Source organism: Lactuca serriola, chromosome 1 (genome assembly GCF_051521515.1).
Source record: "Lactuca serriola cultivar US96UC23 chromosome 1, Lser_US96UC23_V15, whole genome shotgun sequence".
NCBI lineage: Eukaryota > Viridiplantae > Streptophyta > Magnoliopsida > Asterales > Asteraceae > Lactuca > Lactuca serriola.
In genome coordinates this window covers 47,632,840-47,659,474 of record NC_136408.1, presented here as the reverse complement: position 1 = coordinate 47,659,474, position 26,635 = coordinate 47,632,840, and the positions used below count along the sequence as shown (strand labels likewise).

At 37.6% G+C, this 26,635-nt stretch overlaps 2 protein-coding genes across 2 annotated transcripts; one reads left to right on the top strand and one right to left on the bottom strand.

Annotated features, from left to right (window-relative positions):
- LOC145054580 (uncharacterized) lies at positions 1-12,797 on the bottom strand. The gene is made up of 4 exons (XM_079002812.1): positions 12,732-12,797; positions 2,551-2,618; positions 1,689-2,494; positions 1-1,541 (listed from the first exon to the last, which is right to left on the bottom strand). The coding sequence occupies exons 1-4, from the start codon at positions 12,795-12,797 to the stop codon at positions 1-3; spliced, it is 2,481 nt and encodes an 826-aa protein (XP_078858938.1).
- Positions 12,798-22,659: 9,862 nt separating this feature from the next.
- On the top strand, positions 22,660-24,654 carry LOC145087128 (uncharacterized). The gene is made up of 5 exons (XM_079025034.1): positions 22,660-23,319; positions 23,545-23,697; positions 23,774-23,915; positions 23,993-24,234; positions 24,313-24,654. Exons 1-5 carry the CDS (start codon positions 22,858-22,860, stop codon positions 24,517-24,519), a joined length of 1,206 nt encoding a protein of 401 aa, XP_078881160.1. The 5' UTR covers positions 22,660-22,857; the 3' UTR covers positions 24,520-24,654.
- The last annotated feature ends 1,981 nt before the right edge of the window (positions 24,655-26,635 follow it).

Sequence of the window (26,635 nt, the reverse complement as noted above, 5' to 3'; positions counted from 1 at the left end):
TCATCTAAAACGATGCATCCTTGCATTTTTTGAAGCAAAAACATCTATTATTTTATCATAATCAACACTTCGTAGGAATTGACTTTCAATACTCAAAATTGCTAATCCATTTAATCTTTCTTGAGTCATGGTACTTCGAAGATATGACTTCAATAACTTCAATTTCGAAAAACTTCTTTCCGCGGAAGCAACTGTGACTGGTACCGTCAACAAAAATTTATATGCCACCAACACATTGGGAAACATGTCCATCTCCTTTGCAAACTCCATAATTTGAATAGCTGTCCAAGGAAATTCACCTTTATATGCTTCATCCGGCAACATTTCCTGCAAAACTTGTAACTCAATAAATAAATCTTTTCCATCAATATCAAGTTCCTCACCATTTGTCAAACTAGTTTCAAGTTTCTTACAACATTTTTTTAATTCATCATCAAGTAAAGATTTTAACTTTGAATCATCAAACAAAAATCCAAAAATAGATTCAAAATGTTGCATTTGCTCAAATCTACTTCTCAATTGAGTTAGAGCCATATCTACTATAACAATAAAATAATCAGTTCTAAATTTTTCTTGAGATGATTGTTGTTCTCTTTCGGTATTTGGAACTTCATCAAATTGTTTTTTTCTACTATAAACACGTTTGATAGGAAATTTTGGTTCAACTCCAATATTTTCTGCTATGTTTTTAGCCTCATTAATAGCAGTGTCAAACCCATTTTCCCTATATTTTTCAAAATAATTAACTAATCCTTCTAAATTTTTTATTGCAACATCAAGAATCATATCTTTGGATTGTAATTTTTTACTTACCAAATTAATTCTAAATAAAATTTCATGCCATATCACTAAACTTAAAATAAATTCAAAATTAGAAAATTCACCATCTACTAATGATTCCGCATCTCTACAAACCTTACCATCATCACTCACTTGAGCTAATTTTGTTAATGCTTCTTTTATTTGAAAAGGTTGAGTTTTTATTGCTTTAACACTTTCAATGTGACTTTCCCAACGAGTAGTAGACAATGATTTTAGGGTTAACTCATCTACATGGTCAAGTAAAACACTCCATCTATGTGTGGAGCTAGAAAAAACATTATATATTGTTTGACAAGTACCAAAAAATGTTTTAGCTTTATGACAAGAGTTTGCCATATCACACAAAACTAAATTTAAACTATGACATCCACAAGGCATATAAAAAGCTCTTGAGTTTATATCAAGCAATCTTTTTTGTACACCTTGATGTTTGCCTTTCATATTTGCTCCATTATCATATCCTTGTCCTCGAATACAATTAATATTCAAGTCAAGAGATTTTAAAGCATTTTGTAAAACATTAAAAAGTCCTAAACCGGATGTATCTTCTACCATTAAAAACTCTAAAAAAAACGCTTCTACTTTTATTGGAACATTTGCAACATCAACACATCTAATAATCAAAGTCATTTGCTCTTTACGACTTGCATCCGGAGTGCAATCAAGAATTACCGAAAAATATTTTGCTTTTTTTATTTTTCTAATAATTGCACTTTTAACTTCGGATGCCAACAATTCAATTAATTCATTTTGAATTTTATGACTAAGGTAATGAAAGTGACTTTTTTTATCTTGAATAAGTTGAAAATGGTGTTTCATTATTGGATCAAACTCAGCAATCATTTGAAGTACACCTAAAAAGTTACCATTAGATTTCTCATATATTTTTTCATTAGTTCCACGAAAAGCCAAATTATATTCAGCTAAACATTTTACAACAGCAATAATTCTTACCAAAACTTCTTTCCAATGTTGAGTATCTTTTTTTATTCTTTCTTGTAACTCTTTATCAATTGTTTCATTTTTCCTTAACCTAAGTCGTGTTTGTGTCCAAGTTTTTAAATTAATCATGTGTTCAGAACTATGTTCATGTTCATTTAATTTTTCACTAAGATGTTTCCAATCATTAATTCCTTCGGTTGCTAAATTACTTCTAGATCTAGCTGTTTTAAATAACTTACAACAAAAACAAAACACTTTATCAAGTTCTTTTGAATACACCAACCACTTTCTATCATAAGAATCACCATTCTTTAATTTACGAATATAAAATTCACAAGAAAAATGTCTACCTAGTGCATCTTTTGGAAAAATTATGTTATTTTCAATTTCCCTAATAGGCCATTTTTCTACAAGCAAATCTTTCATTTTAAAATCTAACTTATCCCATACCCTTGGATCAAAAATATTAATATCACTAGATTTATCAACAAAATCATTATTTTCATGATCATTAGAATTTTCAATAGGTTCATTAGAAGTTTCAATTGGACCTTTAGAATTATCAACAAAATCATTAGTTTCAACATCATTAGTATTTTCATCATTATTTTCATTTCTAACAAAATACTTATTTAAAGATCCTTGTAATTTATTAGTAAGATCCTGTTCTTTTCGTTTTCGTTTCCTATTTTGAGCACCAGATGGTTGTTTTCTAGGAAACATATTTAAACTTCACAACAAAAATTGTAATAAAAAAGATGTATTAATAACAAAGAAGGATACAACCTGAGATTAGTAATCCGTGAGATTAGCAATCCGTATCCACAACCTGAAGTTAACAATGTATCCACAACCTAAACAAAAAAATAGTATCTTTTAGATTTTCAGAAATTAAATTAACATACTATTCATAAATCAAAAACACAATCAGATTATTCAAAAATCAGAATTTTAAAAAATCAACAGATTATATTCATCCAATTATTCAGAATTCTGAATTAACATCTTAGCAAAATCAAAATCAGAATTCATATCGCATCTCAGAAAAATCAAAAACAGAATTCATATACAGATAACAGATTCAACAATAGACATACTATATCAGATTCAACAATAGACATATACATAACTTATCAGCTTTACAGATTATATAAAAACAATCAAAATCAAAAACATAACTTGATTATAATTTCATAAAGCAAGGGCAGTAGACGAAAAAGAAAGAAAAAAATTACCTGTAAAATTAATGAGGCTTAGTGTAATCCAGTTTCCTTAACACTGTAAGTCTGCAATCTTGGATCGGATGAGTTGAATGGAAAGTTTACTTCTCACTATATAAAAAAACTGAAATTTCAAAAACTTACTGGATTAGGAGTTATGCAAGAAACTTTCAATTAGGTTATGTAAGAAATTTGAAAGATTAGAAAAAACTTACAGTATTGATTAGGCGTTAGGACCTTAGAGCTTATGAGGACGAATTCATCAATCATCACAGTGTCGGTTCATCAATACTGTATACACCTTTGAATAGAGGTCCTTAGAGGACGATTCAGGAAATTAGAAAGAAAGAATCAAAGAAAGAACTCAAAGAAGTAGACGATCGTCGGATGGCCCGGATTGCGATTGGCGAGAGAGAGAGACAGGGCACGAAGGCAATGGCCGATAGACTAAAAGGCATGTCCATCTCCATTCTCAAGAAAAGACGCCTCGTGTTCTTCATCTTCAGAGGTTTAGATCGAAGAGTCGGATGTACAGTGCACTAGGTCTCCAATAATCTGCTCCAAGAATCCGCTGCCCTCTTTACCCTTGAACCGGTTGGATTTTGCTGGACTAAACTTCATGGCCCAAATATACCTATAAGACACTTTGAAAAATTGTTGCCCCATTATCAATTGATGCCCTGGGCCATGGCCCAGCTTGCCCTGGGCTTGGGCCGGCTCTGGTTATTATATGTTGCATGGTATGTGGTATTATGGGGGAACTCACTAAGCTTTGTGCTTACAGTTTTCAGTTTTGGTTTCAGGTACCTCCTCAGCTAGGGGAAAGGAGCCGGCGCGGTAGCAACACGTCACACACACACTCTCCGGTTTCCGCATTTACGAGCTTCACTGGGATTTGTACTCTGATATTTTGATCGATGTATGAATTGGCTTTTAGACATGGTTCACTTGTGTGATAACTTGATCAGACAATGTTTTAGCTTTTAATATTTTCTAAAAGTAATGTTTTTAAAACGAAATTTTTGGTCATGAAAATTGGGTCGTTACAAGTTGGTATCAGAGCCCTGGTTTGAGGGATTCGGACACACCTTTGGGAGTGTCTGAACTCAAATCGAGGGATTAAAAGATTTTCTAAAAGAAAATGTTTTCAAAAATTTAGAAAAGAGTTTTGAGAAAGAACGAAGTGTGTGATGTGCGCGACCGGCCGAGCTCAAGTAAGTATCCCCAAAGTACCCATACAAGTTTATGTTATGTTTATAAGCTTTTGTAGAACAGCATGCTAGAATAGGACTAAGGATCGAGGAGTGATGCCTTATGTGCCTGCTTTATGTGTTCCAGTTGTATGAGAACTTGCATGCTAATTGTTGAATAAACAGTAAGTAGGATAGCCCGCTTAGGTTATGCCTGGTAGTATGAGTTAGTACTTTATGCTAGCTCAGTTCCTGAAAGTAGATAGAGTTAATTGAGATTGTTACCCTTATCTGAATGCTGCTTGCTTCGTGCTTTGTGGGACTCTGAATAATGGGAGTTAGCCATTAGGCGAATGCGTCACGTCACGTGTGACTAGGGTTGAATAATCTTAGAGTGCCGGATTTGATCCTACTGCGCAGCTCTTGTTTGAGTCCAACCGTTGTAGGGACGAGTCGGGTACTCGAAGGATTATTTGAGCCTCGTCACATGTGATGGTATTCGGGTAATGGCTAACTGACATTACAAGGAGGCCTGTAGCAGCTGAGGACTGGTTAGAGTAAAACTAGAGATTTCCCTAGGGCAAGCCTAGGATGAGTATAGCAGTGATCAGCAGTAGTGAAAGGGATCTGGTGGAGTCGAGGCAATCCTTGAAGAAGTTACGGATAGATGTGGAAGGTAGTATGGGCCCGTACTACTGAAAGCAGAGGATCCGTACCCGAACCAAGGATGGCCAAGATAAGACCAGGGGACTTGTAAGTAGATGTGATCCCTGAGGGAGTATCAGTATCACTAATGATTGTTGTGATGTATTGCAGAATGGTGGTGCTTCGATCGAGGCCGGTAGATGGCGGTTCAGGAGAGGGGTCAGGTTCGGGATCAGGTTCCGAGCCAATTGATGAGGGGCTACGCGAGTTCATCGCGTCAGAGATCACCAGGGGTATCCTTGAGTCGACTCCCATTATCTTTGGGTCGATCAAGGAAGGGATCATGGAGTTGATGGAGGATCGCCTTCGGGCATTCAGGAGTGATATGGCATCTAGCCAGTCAGGATCTCGCACGCTGTCCTTCAAGGACTTCAGGGGCAGCGGTGCACCGGATTTCCATGGGGTGAAAGACCCCATTGTTACCAGGCGATGGATTGCAGACATCGAGTCTGCCCAGTTGACTAGCTTCTGCCCCGAGGGGTCGAAGGTGAGGTATGCAACAGGATGTTTACGGGACCGAGCCCGAGATTGGTGGGAGTCAGTGGGTGACTCGTTGGGAGCCTCAGCTATCGAGGCTATGACCTGGTCGGACTTTGTGACCAGGTTCAGGGCAGAGTTCGCGCCGACGGTCGAGCTTCAGCAGCTGGCCAGGGAGTTTCTTGACATGAGGCAGACGACGGAGACTGTGGCGGAGATCACCGCCAAGTTCCGGGAGAGGGCTTTGTTGGTGCCCCAGTCTGCCGGTGACGAGGACATAAGGAGGACTCGTTACCATGATATGCTACGAGCTGACATCCGGAAGCATGTTAGCTTTTCGGCTTGCCCTACCCTGGACTCCATGATTGCCAGGGCGAGGGAGAGAGAGATAGATTTGGAGCACATCCAGAAACGGAAGCTAGAGGAGGGTCAGGCAGGAGGGGCTTCGGGGAAGAAGCCCAAGGGATCAGATGGTAGGCCGAAAGGCCAGTCAGGACCGAGCCGCTGCGGGAAATGCGGCAGGACGCATGTGGGGGCATGTAGGATGGGTTCAGTAGGCTGCTACAAGTGCGGCAAGGCAGGGCACTTTAGCAGGGATTGTACTGCTCCAGTTTCAGCTATTCAGACATCGGAGTTGCTGTGTTTTCACTGCAACCAGAGGGGCCACAAGAAGGCCAATTGCCCCCAGTTGACAGTTTCAGCGCCAGTGAAGGCGCCAGCTCCAGCGACCCTGCGGATCACGGATGGTCGGCAGGGCAAGGCAGAGGCTCCAGTGGTAAGGAGCCGGGCATTTCAGCTGACTACCGAGGAGGCACGCGCCGCACCCGATGTGGTGACGGGTATGATTCTTTCCCTCTATCTTATTTTTATGATGTTATGTTATTGATATGTGCTCTGTATGTATTAGGATCGTTCCATGTGAACGACCTCCCAGTCCAGGTGTTATTCGATTCGGGTGCATCCCGATCATTCGTTTCCCTTGCGCTTAGCAGGAAGTTTCATGAGTCATCGGGCGAGTTAGATTGCCCTTTGGAGGTGGAGATTGTTGACGATCGATTGGTGCGAGCATCGATGGTATTTCAAGATTGCGTGCTGCGTTTGTTTGAGGAGCGCTATTTGGTAGATTTGGTTCCCATTCCGTTGCGTGGGAACAAGGTGATTATAGGCATGGATTAGTTGAGCCCTAATGGGGCGGTGATAGATTGCGCGCAGCAGCTAGTGCGGGTTAGGACCCCAAGCGGGGGAGAGTTAGTAATTCATGGTGAGAGACCCCAGTATGGACCCGCTGTATGTTCAGCAGCGAGGGCTAGGCGCTACCTTCAGCAGGGATGCGCAGGTTACGTCGCGTATGTGATGGATACCTGGGAGACGGGTAAGGCGACAGTGAGCGAGGTTCCGGTGGTCCGAGACTTTGCAGACGTCTTCCCAGAGGAGCTTCCTGGGATACCTCCGGAGCGACAGGTGGAGTTCAGGATCGACCTTGTTCCTGGTGCGGCTCCGATAGCCAAGGCACCGTATCGGTTGGCTCCTCCCGAGATGCAGGAGTTGTCTACGCAGCTGCAGGAGCTGCTAGACAAGGGGTTCATTCGTCCGAGTAGTTCCCCATGGGGAGCCTCGATTCTGTTTGTGAAGAAGAAGGACGGGTCGCATCGGATGTGTATAGATTATCGGGAGCTGAACAAGGTAACGGTGAAGAACCGTTACCCGCTTCCGAGGATTGATGACCTCTTTGACCAGCTTCAGGGCGCATCTTGGTTCTCCAAGATTGATTTGCGTTCGGGTTATCATCAGATGAGGGCCAGGGAGGAGGATATGCAGAAGACCGCGTTTCGGACGCGCTATGGCCATTATGAGTCCGTGGTGATGCCGTTTGGGCTCACCAATGCTCCTGCCGCGTTCATGGATCTCATGAACCGCGTATGCAGACCGATGCTGGACCGGTCTGTGATAGTCTTTATCGATGATATCTTGGTTTATTCCAAGACCCGGGAGGAAAATGAGGAGCATCTGAGAGAGGTGTTAGAGACCCTGAGGAGGGAGAGCTTGTATGCCAAGTTCTCCAAGTGTGTTTTGGTTGCGCGAGGTGCAATTTCTGGGACACCTCGTCAACCAGAACGGGATTCTGGTCGATCCGGCCAAGGTCGAGGCCATGATGAGATGGGAGGTTCCGAAGTCTCCATCTGAGATTCGGAGTTTCCTGGGATTGGCAGGCTACTATCGGAGATTTATCCAGGATTTCTCCAAGATAGCCGTGCCCCTGACGCGGCTGACGAAGAAAGTCGTGGTCTTTCGGTGGGGACCCGAGCAGCAGGCTGCATTTGAGGCGCTGAGACAGAGATTGTGTGAGGCGCCGATCTTAGCCCTGCCAGAGGGCATAGAGGATTTTGTGGTTTATTGTGATGCGTCCATTTCTGGGTTGGGCGCGGTGCTGATGCAAAGGGGGCATGTCATTGCCTATGCTTCGAGGCAGCTCAAGCCTCACGAGGCGAACTACCCGACGCACGATTTGGAGTTGGGGGCGGTGGTCTTTGCCCTCAAGATTTGGCGGCATTACCTCTACGGGGTTCGATATACCATCTACACGGACCACAAGAGTTTGAGGTACCTCATGGATCAGCCGAATCTGAACATGAGGCAGCGTCGGTGGTTGGATGTGGTAAAGGATTATGATTGCGAGATCCTTTACCACCCGGGGAAGGCCAATGTGGTGGCCGATGCGCTTAGTCGCAAGGCGGCGCCGATCAGGGACGTTTGCATGAGGATGACCGTGGTGACTCCCCTGTTGGAGCAGATTCGGGAGGCTCAACAGGAGGCTATCAAGGAGGAGCATCGGAAGAGCGAGCGTGTGGTGGGTCAGGTTTCCTCCTTTGATTATGATAGCCGAGGACTTTTGACACTACACCGTAGGGTGTGGGTGCCGTATCATGGAGGCGTGCGCCAGATTTTGATGGAGGAGGCACACAAATCCCGATTCTCTATTCATCCCGGGGCGACGAAGATGTATAGGGATCTTCGTCTAGACTATTGGTGGCCATGCATGAAGCGGGATGTGGCATGGTATGTCGAGCGATGTTTGACCTGCAGGAAGGTCAAGGCCGAACATCAGAGACCGCATGGCAAGATGCAGCCGTTGGATGTCCCACTGTGGAAATGGGAAGATATCACGATGGATTTTATCACGAAGCTTCCCAGGACCGCATGTGGAGTGGATTCGATTTGGGTCATCGTGGATAGATTGACCAAGAGTGCTCACTTTATCCCGATTTAGGAGAGCATATCGGCCAAGAAATTGGCCGACATCTACATCAGGGAGATTGTGGCACGGCATGGGGTGCCAGTATCGGTGATCTCGGACAGGGATGTGCGTTTTACTTCCAGGTTTTGGAAGAGATTCCATGACGAGTTGGGCACTCGTCTGCATTTTAGCACTGCCTTTCACCCGCAGACGGATGGGCAGAGCGAGCGGACCATCCAGACTCTGGAGGATATGCTGCGGGCGTGCGTGCTAGATTTCGGTGGTAGCTGGGATACCTATCTTCCCCTGGCCGAGTTCTCCTACAACAACAACTATCACGCGAGTATCGACCGCCCTCCCTTCGAGATGTTGTACGGACGGAGGTGTAGGACCCCGATATGCTGGGGTGAGGTTGTCCAGAGAGTCATGGGGAGCACCGAAGTGGTTCTCAAGACGACTGAGAGGATCCAGCAGGTCTGGAGCAGGCTTCAGACTGCTCAGAGTCGGCAGAAAAGTTATGCCGACAAGCGTCGATCCGACTTGGAGTTTCAAGTCGGGGATATGGTTCTCCTGAAGGTGTCGCCTTGGAAAGGCGTCATCCGATTCAGGAAGCGGGGCAAGTTGGGCCCGCGATTCATTGGACCGTTCAGGGTCGTAGCCCGGGTGGGCAGGGTAGCGTATAGGTTGGATCTGCCAACCGAGCTCAGCCAGATCCACAGCACTTTCCATGTCTCTCAGTTGTGAAAGTGCCTAGTGGACGATTCTGCGGTAATACCCTTGGAGGATATTCAGGTTGATGACAGCCTGAATTACATTGAGCGTCCAGTCGCAATCCTCGACAGGAAGTCGAAGGATTTGAGGAACAAGAAGGTGGAGCTAGTGAAGGTGCAATGGCAGCACCGCAAGGGTTCGGAATGGACTTGGGAGCCGGTGGACGAGATGATGGAGCATTATCCCGAGCTGTTTCAGGATCGAGCAGAAGACTTCGAGGACGAAGTCTAAAATAAGTGGGGGAGATTTGTAGCACCTGGTTCCTGGTACGTAAATGTTATTTGAGTATTCCTTTCTTTTAGCCTTGGACTCGGCGAGTCATAGGTCCGACTCGCCGAGTGGATGCGGGACCCGGGACACGTTTAAGTTGGTGACTCGGCGAGTCCATATCCCGGACTCGGCGAGTCACAGCTGTTGGAGGAAACCCTAAGTTTCAGGGGTTTGCACCCTATTTAAAGGACTTATCAGCCCCAAGCCGGCCCCCATTGACCCTTAAAGCCCTGTATCTCTCGTTCTAAGCTATTCTTTGAGAGTTTGAGGTTAGTGTGTGTGTTTTTGAATGCTTTGAAAGAGGAAGGAAGTAGATCCAGAAGAAGGGAAGCCATCCAAGCATTATTTGTGTTCTTCCAGCAGTTCCTTTGAGGTATAACCCGTTTTCCCCTTGATTCTATGCTTAAAACTTCATTTGGGTCCCTCTTGGTCAAATCCCCAAGCTTGTATGTGCATTGTATGTTGTAATAAGGCGTTTGGCCTTTGGATCTAGGCAAGATTGAGCTCCAGGGGCTCATATCTGTTAGTTTTTTGGCCCCATGTTGCTTGTTAGTCCTAGATCTACCCTTTTGAGACATTTTGAGCCCTAAAATCCATATTGGTGAATATCCACACGTAAAGTTGGAAACTTTACGTGTGATTCGTGTCCTAGAGGTCCAGATCTCTGAATGGCATGGACTGGAATCGAGCAAATCCGTGTATTCAGTAGGTTCATGGCAACGACTCGGCGAGTCGTTCATATGACTCGGCGAGTCTATTCGCGAGTCTCCGAGTTTGTCCCCTTTTCGTAGTGTCGAGTGACCAGCGAGTCACGGGGTGTGGCTCAGTGATTCGGAAGCTTAACTCATCTATGGAGGTACTCGGCGAGTCAATGCCCTGACTCGGCGAGTTCAAGGCAATCTCCTTAGATCAAGATCAGACTCGACGAGTTGTTCATACAACTCGGCGGGTCGCTGCATGAGTGTTCTTCGGATGAAGATAGACTCGACGAGTTGTTCATACAACTCGGCGAGTCTTCGCATAAGTGTTCATCGGATGAAGATGAACTCGGCGAGTTGTTCATACAACTCGGCGAGTAGGATGAAGGACTTAAATATTGGTTAAGAAGGTGAACCCGTCGAGTCGTCGCCTAACTCGACGAGTAGGACCAGGATTCAGGGCAGTCGTTTGCGTAGGGACTCGGCGAGTTGGAAAGCCAACTCGGCGAGTCGAGGTCAACTGAAAGTTGACTCTGACTTTGACTTAGGGCAAGGTCAGGGGTAAAATGGTCATTTTACCCAAAGGTCAGTGAGCAGTGTTTGATTGAGTATATTGTGGGAATTGCAGCCGGAGGGTTTCCGGAGCAGCAGCAGTAGTAGTAGGTGATCAATTCCCACACAGACCAGCAGCTATTTCGAGGTGAGTTTCCTTTTCAGTAGGAACGGGTCCAAGGCACCAAGGCCGACCCGTGTAGATGAGATGCTAGTACTAGAGTGTGGGCCGAGCCCGTATCTCTGGGTTTAGTCAAGTATGATATATGTGTTAATATGATAGAATTGCTTATACTTGTTGTCAGCGTGATACTTGTATGTTATGGGTTAGCGGTTGAGTGTGGGCAGGGCCCGTATCTCTCCGAGGTTGGAGTGTGGGCTAGGCCCGTATCTCCCAGATAGCGAAGTGTGGGCAGGGCCCGTATCTTCACAAGTGTGGGCGAGGCCCGTATCTCCCGACTAGCGAAGTGTGGGCAGGGCCCGTATCTTCCCGAGTGTGGGCAAGGCCCGTAACTCCTAGCTGAACAATGGTTATTATATGTTGCATGGTATGTGGTATTATGGGGGAACTCACTAAGCTTTGTGCTTACAGTTTTTAGTTTTGGTTTCAGGTACCTCCTCAGCTAGGGGAAAGGAGCCAGCGCGGTAGCGACACGTCACACACACACTCTCCAGTTTCCGCATTTACGAGCTTCACTGGGATTTGTACTCTGATATTTTGATCGATGTATGAATTGGCTTTTAGACATGGTTCACTTGTGTGATAACTTGATCAGACAATGTTTTAGCTTTTAATATTTTCTAAAAGTAATGTTTTTAAAACGAAATTTTTGGTCATGAAAATTGGGTCGTTACATAGTCAACTCAAAACACTTTTCAATCAAAGGTTGGATCGCATCAACAAAATTTATACAATGAACATCACTTGGATACCTCATTGCTTCATAGATATTGAAGTTAATGACTTCCATCAGATTCCATAGACAATGTACCATTGTAGACATCAATTTTTGTTCTTGCTGTTTTTAAAAATGGTCTACCTAAAAGTATGGAACTTGAGGTTTGGTCATCATCTCCCATATCAAGCACATAAAAATCTACAAGAAACACAAGTTCATTGACATGCACTAATACGCCCTCCAATACACCTTTTGGGTGTACCAAAGATCGATCGACAAGTTGAATTATGACTCCGGTTTCGGTTATAGGTCAAATTCCCATTGTTTTATAGCTTGAATAAGGTAAAACATTAATTGATGCTCCAAGATCAAGCATGACACGTGGCATAAAAGGTTACCCATTTTACAAGGAACCGTGAATACACATGGATCCTTACATTTTTTGTAGCCGTTTTTGTAACACGGCTGAAACATTTTCCCCAAATTTCACAGTTTGATTTTCTTTAAGCATTTTCTTAGATGTGCAAAGTTCTTTAAGGAACTTAGCATATCTAGAATATGTGTAATACCATCTAAAAGGGATTGTTGATTTCAACCTTCCGGAATAAGGCCATGATCTCATCATCTTCGCGTTCTCTCTTTGTGCTTGTTAATCTTGAAGGAAATGGTGTTGGAGTTACTTTCACTTCGGTATCTATTGGCTTCTTTGATGTTGAAGTATTTTTTCTTTCCTCTTCCTTGACAGTTTCTTCTACCTTAATCTCATTCTCTTCCTCTTCTTCATCCAGAATCCTTGGGCCTTTATAGCTTTTTCCCCCTCTCAAAGTAATGGCACATGCATTATGTTTACGGTTCTTCTCGGTTTAGGAAGGTAGTTTGCCTTGTGATTCCATTCTACTCACGGATTGAGCAAGTTGTGATACCTGTTGCTGCAAGCTTTTTATGCTAACCTTGGTTTCTTGTTGGAAATTTTGAGTGCTAGTGGCAAGGCTTTTTACAATATCTTCCAATGACATACTTGATGAACCCGCTTATGGAGGTTGTGGTGGTGGTGGCCTAGGCTAGAAATTTTGAGGTTGAAATGGTGGCCTTTGTTGATTTTGAGGAAATGGTGGTTTTTGTGGGTATTGATGTGGTTGACTTGGTTGATAACTTCCATGTTGATTTCCTCCTCAACCTTGATTGCTTCCATCTTTGGTCAACCCGTGGTTGCTCAAATCCCCTTTGTTTTGACCCGGAATACCCTCCTAAAGCATTTGCTTCTGCATAATCCTCATCTTGAAGTTGAGGGTACATGTCAGTTGGATGACCTACTTGAGTGCAAATACCACAGGGGCGTGGGTGTGGGTTGCACACATTTATCTTTAGCTAGCATCATAACCACTTTTGTAAGCTCAGACAATTGGGCTTCAATCTTTGGAGTTTGGACTTCCTTAACACCTCAGGGTACATCCGTGTACCACTCTTCATCATGGCTTGAATGCTTAGAATCATAACCACTTTTGTAAGCTCAGACAATTGGGCTTCAATCTTTGGAGTTTGGACTTCCTTAACACCTCGGGGTACATCCGTGTACCACTCTTCATCATGGCTTGAATGCTTAGAATCTTCAGCCATGTTCTTGATTAGATTGCGGATTTCGGTTGGAGTCTTGTTGGGTAAAGATCCGCCATTGTAGGCATTAAGAAGTCTTCTATCCATTGTAGTCATGCCTTCAATGAAGTATTGGAGAAGCTGATACTCAGTAATTCCATGTTTAGGACAACAGGCACAAAGTGTCTTTAATTTTTCCCAATATGTATGGAAAGCTTCTCTCTTATGCTGCATGATTCCAATTATTTCCCTCCATAGGGCTGAAGCTTTCATCTCTGGGAAATATTTGTCAAAAAAGAGGCGTGCAAGATCTACCCAAGTAGTAACCATCCTCGGTGGGAGGTCATAGAGCCAGTCTTTTACTGCATCTTGCACCGCGAAGGGGAATACCCTAAGCTTGATTTGATCCTCCATGATATTGTGTGGCTTCATGCCCACACACACAACATGAAATTATGTCAAAAACTTGTGGGGATCTTCATTCTCCAAGCCTCTAAAGGTAGGGAGTATTTGGATGAGTCCGGATTTAAGTTCAAGATGTGTGGTTGTCGGATATGTGATACAAAGAGGTCGATGTGTAACTTCTTGTCTCGACCATTAAAGAAGGGTTTGCTCGGGTGGTGGATTTGGAGGTGGATTCCTTTCATGATTGTCTCTCATGGTATGAGTAGTGGTTGAAGTCTCAGTGGATGTAGTGTTTGGGATATTATAAGTAGGTGAAGATGGTGGAGTGGTATTTTTGGGCGAGGATGGTTGTAGTGAGAGTGATAGACTTTCTGTTTTGGTTGTGGATACACTTGAGAAGGGTATGTCCTCCCAAATGTTGATGACAGGAGGGTTAGATGATGAAGAAGTCCCGGAGCCCGGTTGCTTCTTACGAAGCTTGGCTTGCTTCCTTAACTTCTTTGCAGTTTTTTCTATCTCTAAATCAATTGGCAGTGGTGTAACTATATGGAAAGATCTAGGCATAAACAATTAGTAACACCGTGTCCCCGACAACGGCGCCAATTTGTTAGGTGTGTCAAACCTAACAAATAAAGGGGTACAAAATGACTCCAAGAACACTGTTACTTTGCACTAAAAATGTAATACCTTGTAAGCAGGGTCGATCCACAGAGACACGGGATGAATGATTATACCTTTTTTGCATAAGGTACAAATGTGATCACGAAAGAGGGGGATTTAAATGCAATAAATCAAACAAAGAACTGAAATAATAATAAAGCAATTGATTAAGTGAAGTGAATTCAAGGTTTGTAAATACTCCAACTCTATGTAAAACTAATTAGCAATGTGATTCAAAATATGAAAATGATATTTGTTTATTTCCATCTAAGTTGGCACTTGGAAATGCTAACAAGCTCTTGCAATTCTCATTCACCAATTTAATCAATCAAAATAAGCTCTTTGATTAATTTTAATCTAACCAATCTAATCTAAATAAGCTCTTAGAGTTAGGTGGAAAGATTGCATTATGCTTTGTGTGAACTTTACCAACAACATTCGATACTCCTCACAAGCTCGGGAGTGTAAGAATGTATAAATTTGATTTACACTAGAATCCAGACCATATGACCTTAGTGTGCTAGATTTAAAAAGATTCATCGCATTTACTTGCCCGAACCTCAAAGGCCACATATTAGCTTTATTTGAATATATATATATATATATATATATATATATATATATATATATATATATATATATTGTTATTATTAAGTTCATGACTTTCTATGGAACCCGTGTAGCGAACTTTCAACCCAACAAATCTCAAACAATTCAGCTTTAGGTGATTATGTGTAGAACACCCTCAGAGTTTACTCGTTCGAATCTCAAAGGTCACAGATTAACTTAATATATTTTTTTAAACAAGATAACACATAATACATTTATCAATTTATTTGCTAGGCTTATTCTTTATATTTTTGTCATTGACTTTTCTATTGTGGGACATCTCACGGTCTATTACCGTGAGAGGCTTCTAGACATTTTTCGGGGGACTGAAGTTAACATGCAAAGACCCGTGAGTATAGTTAGAAACTATGTCCCCAAGCAAGGTATATAAAAAAAAATGAGTAAAACGGAATTTTTAGAGCGCTGGAAGGCTCGTAACACTGAAATTTTATATTCTTTTTTATGCTTTCTTGAATTTGGAGTTTTAGGATCAATTGAACATTTACTACTCATAACACCGGTCAGGTGTCCCAAAGATTGACTCATACCTGTCGTTATGCTCCGGTGTTGACAACTTTTCATTTTTTGTTTTGCACAAGTAGCTTCGGGAGGTGTGTTCGTGTGTGATTAGTTTGTTTTGAGATTTTCAATAAAAAGAGCAAGTCAAATCTTAATGCATATGACTCACTTACCATCTCAACTGTTTTGAGAAGATTCAGAAGGAGATGCTACAGTCTTGCGTTACAAAATCTAAAAGTTTTATGTTTTAAACTTGATCTTGAGCACCATATACCTTTTTTTTTTAATTTATCAAAATTATCTTATAGTTAATGACAATAACTTAACTATTTTAAAAATATCCTTTTATGTATATTAAAAAACAAAAATACTATTAATAAGAAATGGCATGCATTCATTTAGCATTTATAATGCAAGAGATGTTTAGTAGGTTAGTGATAATTTGCACCGTCCTAAAGTCTTTCACAAATGATACTTTTTGGTTAACCGTATAGTAATCTTTCCAAAAGTCAAAGAACACAAGAACTATATTGCTTTAAAAAACAAATTTATGTTTATATTAAATAAACCTATTTGAGATAACTTGGTGCTATAATGAACACCATTTTTGTAAAGGCAAATAATTAAAGAACATGTCACATGCAAAAAAAATAATAATTATATTTACAGCAAAAAAGATATCATATGCAAAACACATTCCATGACTTTTATTAACAAAATAAAACTTGAGATTGTCGACTTCTTTGTATGTTAATAAAATTTAAAGATAAAGTCATAAAATCGACATCCAAGAACAACTAATTCAGTCAGCAAACAAAATGAGAAACATGGTTTTACTATCATATATCTTTCAAGCATTAATTCGAATTTCATATAACTTTAATTTGAAACAAACGATTGCAATATCTAAGAGAAAACGAACTAAATGTGAAAACAAAATAAAAGACCTAACCTATTCAAACCATAAAAATATCAACCGGATTTCATCGAAAATATGTGGATTTAAAGATAAAAAACAAAAAACAAAAAAATATAAATTCAATTAAGAAATCATATACTTATTGTTGTATAAAAAATAGGGAAAACCTTAGAAAAACCCAACGTATTTTCATCAAATGTTTAAAAAAACCACTATATTATTTTTTAGAGCACTAAAACCCTTACATTTTCATAAATTCTTATTTAAGGTTTTCTTATCTTAGAAAAACCTAATATATTTTCATGAAAGGATTAAAAAAACCATTATATTATTTTTTTAGTGAATTTAAACCTTTATATATATATATATTTTTAATTTTTTTTAATCTAATGATTTGTAACAATCAAAACGTTGAGAATCGATTACCTATCATTTTCGGCTATTTAGGATATACCGAGTTCGATGTCTTAAATGATACATTTTAAAAAATATAAGGGTTTTAACGTACAAATAAATAATATAGTGGTTTTTTTTAAGATTTTGATGAAAATATGTTGGGTTTTTATAAAGTTTTCCCTAAAAAATATAAGACATCTTAGTTCTCAAGTTTTATATTGTGCTAGATTATACTCACTCATGACTCATGAGTTTTTATATAGGTCACATGAGTTCATTTTGTACAAATTTATAATTCATTTCATTTTTTTGTTGATAAACTTTTTTACTGTATTGATTGTTGGCTTAAGCATAAATAAGGGGGATTTCTTACACGTATCTATTTATGTATTACTTTTGTGGAAGATCATGTGCAGTTTAATAAAAACTAGGCGAATCCTCGCGCGTTGCGCGAGAATAAAATTATATAGTTAAAATAATAACTTTACCAAATTATTATTTAATATTTCTACTTTGAAACAAAATGTTAGTAGTAAAACAAACATATAATTAACATATTAGTTTTAATAAACATTATAGTTTAATTTTAAGTCATTGTGATATATACAGTTTTTTGATAATTTTATAAACTGTTTAAAATTGTGTAAATTATATATCAAATGAATTATAATATAACGGGTAAGAAAATGTATGAACAAAAATATGAACTGCAACTTTTAGTAACATAAAAATTGAAAAAACATCTATTATAACATTTGTATTAAAAAATATGTATATATACAACGAATAATAAAAAAATATGAAAAATAAACACTATAACTTTTAATAACATAAAAACATTAAAACATCTATTATAACATTTATATTAACTCTTCATATTTAAATCACAAATCTCTTCAAATACATTAATGTTTTTAATGAGCAAAACTTTACAACTTTATAAAATAAAGGAAAATAAAAAGTTATTAGTGATTACTAATTAATAATCATAAGTTAAAAACTCTTGAGTTGTAACTAATAAATATACATAAATTAGAAAACTCTTGAGTTATAGTGTGAGTTTCAAATGAATGGGGTATTTGGAAATGTAAATTTATTATTATTATTATTATTATTATTATTATTATATTCGTCTAAATAATTGGTTTTGATACATCATTTTAATCCCTTCAATTATTAAACATAAAGATATTTAATTATAAATTTATAACATACATAGATGCATATACATGTTAAACAAATCACATATAATATATATATATATATATATTTTCGTAAATGTCATATGTAATTTTTGTCGTAGTAATATGGATAAATTACTTTCATATGAAGAACATGCCATGATAAGTCTATTATAATTATATATCAAATGTTCAAAATTATGTTATCTTTTAAATATGTTGTGTAGGATAACCCAACAAAAAAATAATAGAAAATAAACATAATCAAAATAGAAAAACTACAATCAAATAAATAAGAGCATTGGGTGATTGAATATATAAATAAAGATGTTACATAAACATACATTTAAATCAAAAGAAAAAACTAACATTCATCAACTTTGCTCAAACAAAAAAACCTATATCCATTTTATGAATCTTCTTTCTTCATTTAACACCATTCAACCATAGAAACTTGATGACAATTCTTCACTAACCTGCAATCAAAATATTTTTCTTGAAAAAGAAGAATCAGAAAGATATTCCAAGCAAAACATTGATGTTTGGAGAGTCACATTCAAGATTGAGTAATACACACAAATCACATATAAAGATTAAATGAGAAACTGAATATAAAGAAATAATATAAAAGCTTCATTTGTTTTGGTTGAAAGAAAAAATCATATTACAATTACCATCGATGTGGCATAACCAATTTCTTCAAATCATCATATTTGGATAGACATAACTCATTTCTTCAAATCATCATATTTGGATCGTGAATGCTTCAACTACATGAAAACTTTTGAATCACAATATCTTCAAATCCATTATGAATCTTCTTTCTTCATTTAACACCATTCAACCATAGAAACTTGATGACAATTCTTCACTAACCTACAATCTAAATATTTTTCTTGAAAAAAAAAAGAATCAGAAAGATATTCCAAGCAAAACATTGATGTTTGGAGAGTCACATTCAAGATTGAGTAATACACACAAATCACATATAAAGATTAAATGAGAAACTGAATATAAAGAAAGAATAGAAAAGCTTCATTTGTTTTGTTGAAAGAAAAAATCATATTACAATTACCATCGATGCGATATAACTCATTTATTTAAATAATCATATTTGGATCGTGAATGCTTCAACTACATGAAAACTTTTGAATCACAATATCTTCAAATCCTTCTTACATGTAAGATTTTATATAACACAAAAGACACAAAATATTGACATTTTTATAGTAAACTTTTCACTAAATGCTAATTAAACATAATATAAGTTATAAACTTTTGAGTGTTAAATGATAATTAAGAAAACTTTTGAGTTGCATTAGTTCAAAAAGGGGTTTTCAAATGAATGTGGTTTGAGGAAGTTAAAAAATAGGGTTTCAAATGCATGAGATTCAAAAAAAAATGCTAGCTTTATAAGTATAAAGACTAGAAATTTAAAAGACCATTTGTAATTAATAAAAACTAGATTTTTGATCCTCGTAAAATTTTGGTTGATGCCAGGTAGGGTTGGTAATCGGGTCAACCCGATCGGGTTTCGGGTTAATCGGATCGGGTTAGTCGGGTTTTCACAAAAAATAATTTAACCCGACACCCGACCCTATTAAGGTATGGGTTGGTCAGGTTCGGGTTAATAGGGTCGGGTTAGCCGGGTTAGTCGGGTTAATAGACTAAACACTTAATTTAAACATAATATATATGGTTTTTTCAAGAGTGCAATCTGATATAAACTCAAACCATTTTTTTTACTCTTTTCTTAACATCAAGAATGCATACAAATTGAAATAAATTAAAAATAGAAGATCATGGACCTCATGGTTATTACAACATATGAGAAAGCATGCATGCCACAATACCTAAAAGAGTTTTTCAATTATAAATATTAAATATATGAACTTTTAATCTCTAGTTAACGATCAACATCATGTAGTCTATTCATGTTTATAGTTAGTTTAAAGTAGAAATAACCATCAAATAAAATCTTTACTTTCTCAGCTGCTCCAGTACTTTTGAGATTTTATATCTTTTTGGACTTCAACTTCACCAATGGGAGTTACTTGACCCTCGTATGCTTCTAGAGTCACAAAAATTTACATTTTCAAAGGGTTTGTAGTCTTTTTGTACTGTTAAAGCAGAGAACGGTGGAATATGTAAAGGTTGTGAATTACTAACCGGGTTATTCGGGTTGACCCGAAACCCAATTTTTTTTGTAAAAATCAACCTTAAACCCGACCCTAACTACAAATCGGGTTTGTCGGGTTAACCCGAATAACCCGATTTAAAATTCTAACCCTATTGAACCCGACCCTAATAAACTTATTCGGGTTAGGGTCGGATCGGGTTAATCGGGTTCGGGTTTTTTTGACACCCCTAATGCCAGGTGTAGCTATGCAGACCCAAGGCTTATCATAGAACCCACCTAATTTTTAAAATTTATATAGTATTTAATTATCTATATAATAAAAGATTAAAGACCTATCTTGAATAAAAAATACGACATACCTTATACTATTAGAAAAAAATAAGGAACAAATAAATAAATAAAAATTTGGATAACTTATACTTAAATTTATAAAGCAAATGATTAATATTATTAAAACTCATCCTACGTTAGATTATTAGAGATAAAAAAAAGAAATATAATTGTTTGATATTATAAAAATGAATTGTGAAAAGTTATAAGAAGATTTGAAAAATAATACAACTTCTTCCACATTGTTAGTCGTAGAAAATGGTTGGTGTAAAAAGTAAAAAGATCAGTTTGTGGAAAGTTTTTTTTTTTTTTTTGGTAAAATCCGATTTTAAGGGTCATATATGGTGGCTTATATTGGTTTTTAAGTTGTTCAACTGGTCCGGTTAAACTAGTCTATTTGCAAACCGACCGTTTTTTATTGGTTCGATCCGACACGACATGCTACATGTATTGTTGAATCTTTAATATTTTCAGTCTCACTTAATTATGAACCACATGCATTTTTATTCTAGATTCGTTGTTGATTGATGCTTAATTAGTCATCTTATTTATTTACTTTATGTTCACTTTAAAATTTAATATATTGCTAGCTTTTGAGTTTTTTGAAGACCGAAACATAATTGAACCTTTAATGATTGAAAAAAAAAAAATAACAATTGGTCGGGTAAATATGACAGTCGACATTATATTGGTCTTTATTTCGTATCACGTTAAGGGCAAATTGGTATTTTTATATCATAACATGTTGAGAGCTATAATTGTAGCTGATATGGCAGCAAACGTGTTAAGAAGAAGAGATAACAAGAAAAGAACACAAATGAGAAATGACCTCATATAAGGGCACATGATGGAATGGAAGAGAATGGATAGCATCTTGCATAATAGCCGAATGCAATTTTTTTTGAAATTACAGAGAGATCGTTGGGCTTGATTTTTAATTTTGGACTCAAAAATACAAATTTTAATAAACCACGCCGACAAGGCCTTATTCACAAAACAAAAATATATTACAATTCATCTTTACCCAATTTTGACTTGGACTGGGCCTTATTAAACACTAGGGGTGTTCTAGTTCCAAGTTATTTTCAAATATTAACAATAAAAATAAAACTACAAGAAAAAGTAAAAGAGGCTGTTTTAAACCGATATTTGATAAGTCATGTTAAAAAAACAAATAAGTTTTATACTTTAATATTAATATTAATCATTTAATAAAAATAAATAATTTGATCCTCCGGATTTAAATCGGATACTATGAAAAAATGGAACCAAATTTCTATCCGAAACATTCCTATTCTTTTCCGTACAAAATCTGAAAACCCTTATATGCATATAAATTTGTTTGTATATGAAATCCAATAATTTTCGAACTAGAATTCGAAAAAAAAACCTAATTCAAATTTTGAGAATTCTGATCCAAAAAAAAAATATAAAACTAGTTAAATCCGATCGAATTTAATTGTTTTTTTATTTATCGGAATTCGAAAAATCAAGATTAGGTAGAGAGAATTAGATAAGAATCCTTGAATTAGTAATATGAACGTTATAGTTGTTTAGTTGAATATACAACTTGGGAACACTAATGTTATAGTTATTAATTCAAAATTCTAGGTTTTTCGGGTCTAAAAGTTGGAACTGGTTCTATGTACCAAAATCCTGTTCCAATTTGCTCTATACCTATTTTATCCGGATATGAACCGGTTTATATATACCGGCGGTTCCTGGGTCTACGAATCCTTGAATTCAGGTTTCCGGGTCAGGCTCCATTCAGGTTGAGTTTAGACCCTTTTTCCCTAGTCATGAGTAGTACAAAAATATGGAAAGTGATTCGTATACAATAATTTTTTGCCATACAAAACAATTTATATATTATAGAGTACAATATTTTAAGACATCAATTATTGTGTATGGAGAAAAAAATTATTGTGTACAAATTATCTTTTTAAAAATTGTTGTATACAAATCATCTGTTCAAATTATCTCTTTAAATAAAAATTGTTGTATACAAATCATCTCTTTAAAAATTATTATATACAAATCATCTCTCAAAATCGTTTCTTTAAAAGTAAATTGTTGTATCTAAAAAAAACTAAACACCCGATTAATCCAATTTTGATGAACCTTTGCCTCCGACTCCGAGGGAAGCCACGACGCATTGATTAATAGACAACAACACAGCAATTAGTCGGTCATAATCCCACCGGAATTTGCTGCTAATGCCGTAGTTGGAGTTACGCTTTCCGCCGATTTGATTCTTTGCCTTTTGCAAGACACTGTGAGAGCTTTTAATATACCCACCACAACCCCCAAATCAAACAAAATAAATGTGGTGGAGATCTGCTTCCTTCATTCTCGACAGGAACGACAATCTTCTTCAAGACGATTCCGTTCCCAAGGCCGAAAGCCGTATTATCTCTCCGCCTTCATCCTCCATGGCCGACACCCTCAACAACCCTAACCCTATCCCTGTCAACAACATATCCGCTTACTACCAGACAAGAGCGGCTCACCACGCAGTCGTTACAAGCGATTGGCTCGCTCAGGCTCAAGCCGCCGTTGGCCATGACCAAGATACACTGCCATCTGATCCTGATACTGCACTTAACTCCAGCAGCCCCGAAAAGCCGTTCAGCGTCATCGATGAGTTTAATAACTGGAGGAAACAGCCTGATTTGGCGGAAGCGGTGGCGGCTATTAGGGCTTTGGCTTCTGTTATTAGGTCTAGTGAGGCCACCACCATGATGGAACTCCAAAGAGAACTCAAGACAGCGTCGGATTCTCTCAAGGCATGTGTTTCTTTTTCACTCTCTTTCAGAAACGTTCAATTATATTACAGAGCTTTGCTGTGTAGTTGAATTCGTTTGATAGAAATCAATACAATCAGTTGCCATGTTGTCAATTGAACTGTAAATTTCAATAACAATGTGCTTCAAAATTTCACTCGTGATTCAAGATCACCCGTGTCTTCTTTATTTTTGACAAAAACTTAAAAACATGTTCTACATTTTCAGTCATGGGACACAACTTCCATCTCATTAACAGCAGGTTGTGATCTTTTTATGCGCTACGTAACTAGAACTTCAGCTGTTGAATATGAAGACTTCAATGCAGCCAAGTCTCGATTTCTTGAACGCGCATTGAAATTTGGGGAGATTTCTTACAAGGTATGTAATCTTTTGTTATAAATCAATGACACCCAGAAAAGCTTTTAAGCTTTAACCAAGATTCACATTCACACAGGCTCGAAAAATCATTGCAATGCTAGGTCAAGATTTTATCTTTAATGGCTGTACAATCCTGGTACATGGTTTCTCTAGAGTTGTTCTTGAAATCTTGAAAACCGCAGCACAAAGCAAGAAAGTCTTTCGGGTTCTCTGCACAGGTATGTATTCAAACTTTGAATTCTTCAAATTATAAACTCCCATTCAGGAAATATAAACTTATATGATCTGAAAACAGAGGGGCGACCAGATAGAACAGGGTTAAGATTTTCAAATGAGCTGGCAAAGCTTGATGTTCCTGTGAAGCTCTTAATTGATTCAGCTGTAGCATACAGTATGGATGAAGTTGACATGGTGATTGTGGGAGCAGATGGAGTTGTTGAAAGTGGAGGTATAATTAACATGATGGGGACGTATCAGATTGCATTGGTGGCTAAAAGCATGGATAAGCCTGTGTATGTTGCTGCTGAAAGTTACAAGGTTTGTTTAAAGTTGAAAAGAAATGATATAAATTATGAAATTAGTAATCTATTTATTGATTTGTTGAAAACTTTGCAGTTTGCTCGTTTGTATCCGTTGGATCAGAAGGACATGGTACCTGCATTAAGGGCAGTTGATTTTGGGGTACCAATTCCATCAAAAGTTGAGGTTGAAACATCTGCTAGGGATTACACACCACCTCAATATTTGACACTGCTTTTTACAGATTTGGGTGTTTTGACACCTTCTGTTGTCAGTGATGAGCTTATCCAGCTTTACTTGTAAGGTTGGGGATTTGAATTATTTTTGGTAGATGATAGTGATGAGGCTTCGACAATTGGAGATGAGGATTGTTTTTACTTTTTTATCTATAAATTTTGATGATCTGGATTTGCAATGTGAATCTTTTTTACTGTTTTAGTTCGATTAAATGATGACATGTGTCATATTAGTATATTAAAATATCATTAAATGAGCATTAAATATTACATATGTAACTATTTAATTGGGTAAGAGAATTTGTAGGAATAAAAAATACAATGATATTTAATTTCTCTTAAATGAAAAGGTGTTAACAAACTAAGAAAAATTTGTTCCTGGAAGCCCTATAAACATGTTGTTTGTTTAGTGGGGATGAGTTTGAAACCTAAGTCGTAAGGTAGTTCTGAATTTATATGCATATATCGTGTTACTAGACATCCCAAGTCTCAACCAATATGAAGTAAGCAATCTCTCGTACGGTCCTAGACAATTTGGGGCCCAGGGCAAAAAAAAAAAATCGGGGCCTTTTTTTTTATTAGAGGGCGGCACCTTCGGAAATTTTTATTATCTATAAAAATAATACAATTGAAGGCTGGGGAAATTTTTATTATCTATAAAAATAATACAATTGAAGGCTGGGGACTCCCCACCTATAGAAAGAAAAGACTTCGGGACAGGCCCCGAAAGCCAAACAACCTAGCATCTATTAATACAAAACAACAAAATAAAAAGGCCTGAACCCTAATACATAAACATAACAAAGAAAAACTATTGAAATTTACATTCATGAGCTTTTTTAGATGCAAAGTGATAAAAGACAATCACCAAACAGATAACAAGCAACAAACAAAATAACAAATAAAAAAAAGAGTTCTTTTGTACCTCCTATTGTTGGTTGCCTGGGATGCCGATGCTATGAGCCTGTAAATAACTTCTAAGCATTTGCCAAATGACAACTGAGAAAGCTCAACAGTCACAGCAGAAAATTCTGAAATTAAAAAAAAGAAAATCGAATTAAAATGATGAACATTCTTACATTAAAAAACTGGAATTAAACAAATGAATAACAAATTAACTCTAAATAAATCGAGAGACCACTTACAATAAGAGTTACAAGGATTCACAATCAATTAGTCAGAAGGTCATAAACTTGGATTTGGATAAGTTGGATTCTCGAATTCTACACAACATAAAATTCTAAAGATAAAAAAAGATTCATAAAAGAGTAGAATATCAGTATATCACAAATTCACAGAAAATAAGAAATTTCAATTCAAGGCTAGAAAGTATAACTTACAGAAACATAAGAAATTTCACAAATTACAAATTCACAATCAGCGATTTCGGTGGGAGTACTCAGAGTCTCAGATGCTAATGTGACTTCGTCTGTGACTAGCAATTCTCAGAATCTCAGTGGTTTGGTGCTATTCCAATCTTTCCAGAAAAAATGAAACTTGGAAATTGAAAGAAGGGTAATAATCAGGAATCACGAAAACTAAAACCAAGAAGCAATAATCAAATGTTGAATGGCGATTTGACAATCAGATACCCTAAATCAGAAATCAGAAAATATGGAGAATGGGAGAAGAAATCAGAGATCGAGATCGATTCATCTGAAATTGAATAAGAAATAGAAAAATTTGAGTTCTCACCATTGCTTACCTTATCGAATTTGAAGAAAACGTTTGGATTTTCCATGGAAATTTGCCTTGGAAGTCGGACATCACTCCTCTCTCGCACGCCATTCGCGATTGCTCATTCCTCCGCTTCCTTTTTGGGTTGGCACCTGATAAGAGGATTGAGCTTCAATAACCGATCGTATAAGCTTAAAACTAATGGGCTACTGCTATATACTTAATATAAAATATATAAAATTGGGACCCTTTCATATTTGGGGGCCCGGGGCGGTCGTCCAGCTTGCCCAGGCCCATGGGCCGACCCTGCGTGTAATTTTGATCATTGTTGGTACATGCAATAGTTAGATATGACTAGTAAGACCCATAACTTTTTTGTAATTTTTGAATTTGTATACAATTTTGTATGTATATTGGAATAACTAATTTTTTTTTTCTAACAACTTGTGTGGAAGTGTGTTAGAATTAATATTTATGTAAATTGTTGTCCACTAAGAAATAATATA

Excerpts from the sequence above, each read along its gene's own strand:
- LOC145054580 (XM_079002812.1), bottom strand. The coding sequence starts at position 12,797 with ATGTCATTGGAAGATATTGTAAAAAGCCTTGCCACTAGCACTCAAAAT. Across the intron at positions 2,619-12,731 it reads ATTTCCAACAAGAAACCAAG|GTTGTGGATACATTGTTAAC; the intron begins GTTAGCATAAAA and ends TTTTTTGTTTAG. Across the intron at positions 2,495-2,550 it reads TCACGGATTACTAATCTCAG|TTTAAATATGTTTCCTAGAA; the intron begins GTTGTATCCTTC and ends TTTGTTGTGAAG.
- LOC145087128 (XM_079025034.1), top strand. The coding sequence starts at position 22,858 with ATGTGGTGGAGATCTGCTTCCTTCATTCTCGACAGGAACGACAATCTT. Across the intron at positions 23,320-23,544 it reads CAGCGTCGGATTCTCTCAAG|TCATGGGACACAACTTCCAT; the intron begins GCATGTGTTTCT and ends CTACATTTTCAG. Across the intron at positions 23,916-23,992 it reads CTTTCGGGTTCTCTGCACAG|AGGGGCGACCAGATAGAACA; the intron begins GTATGTATTCAA and ends ATCTGAAAACAG.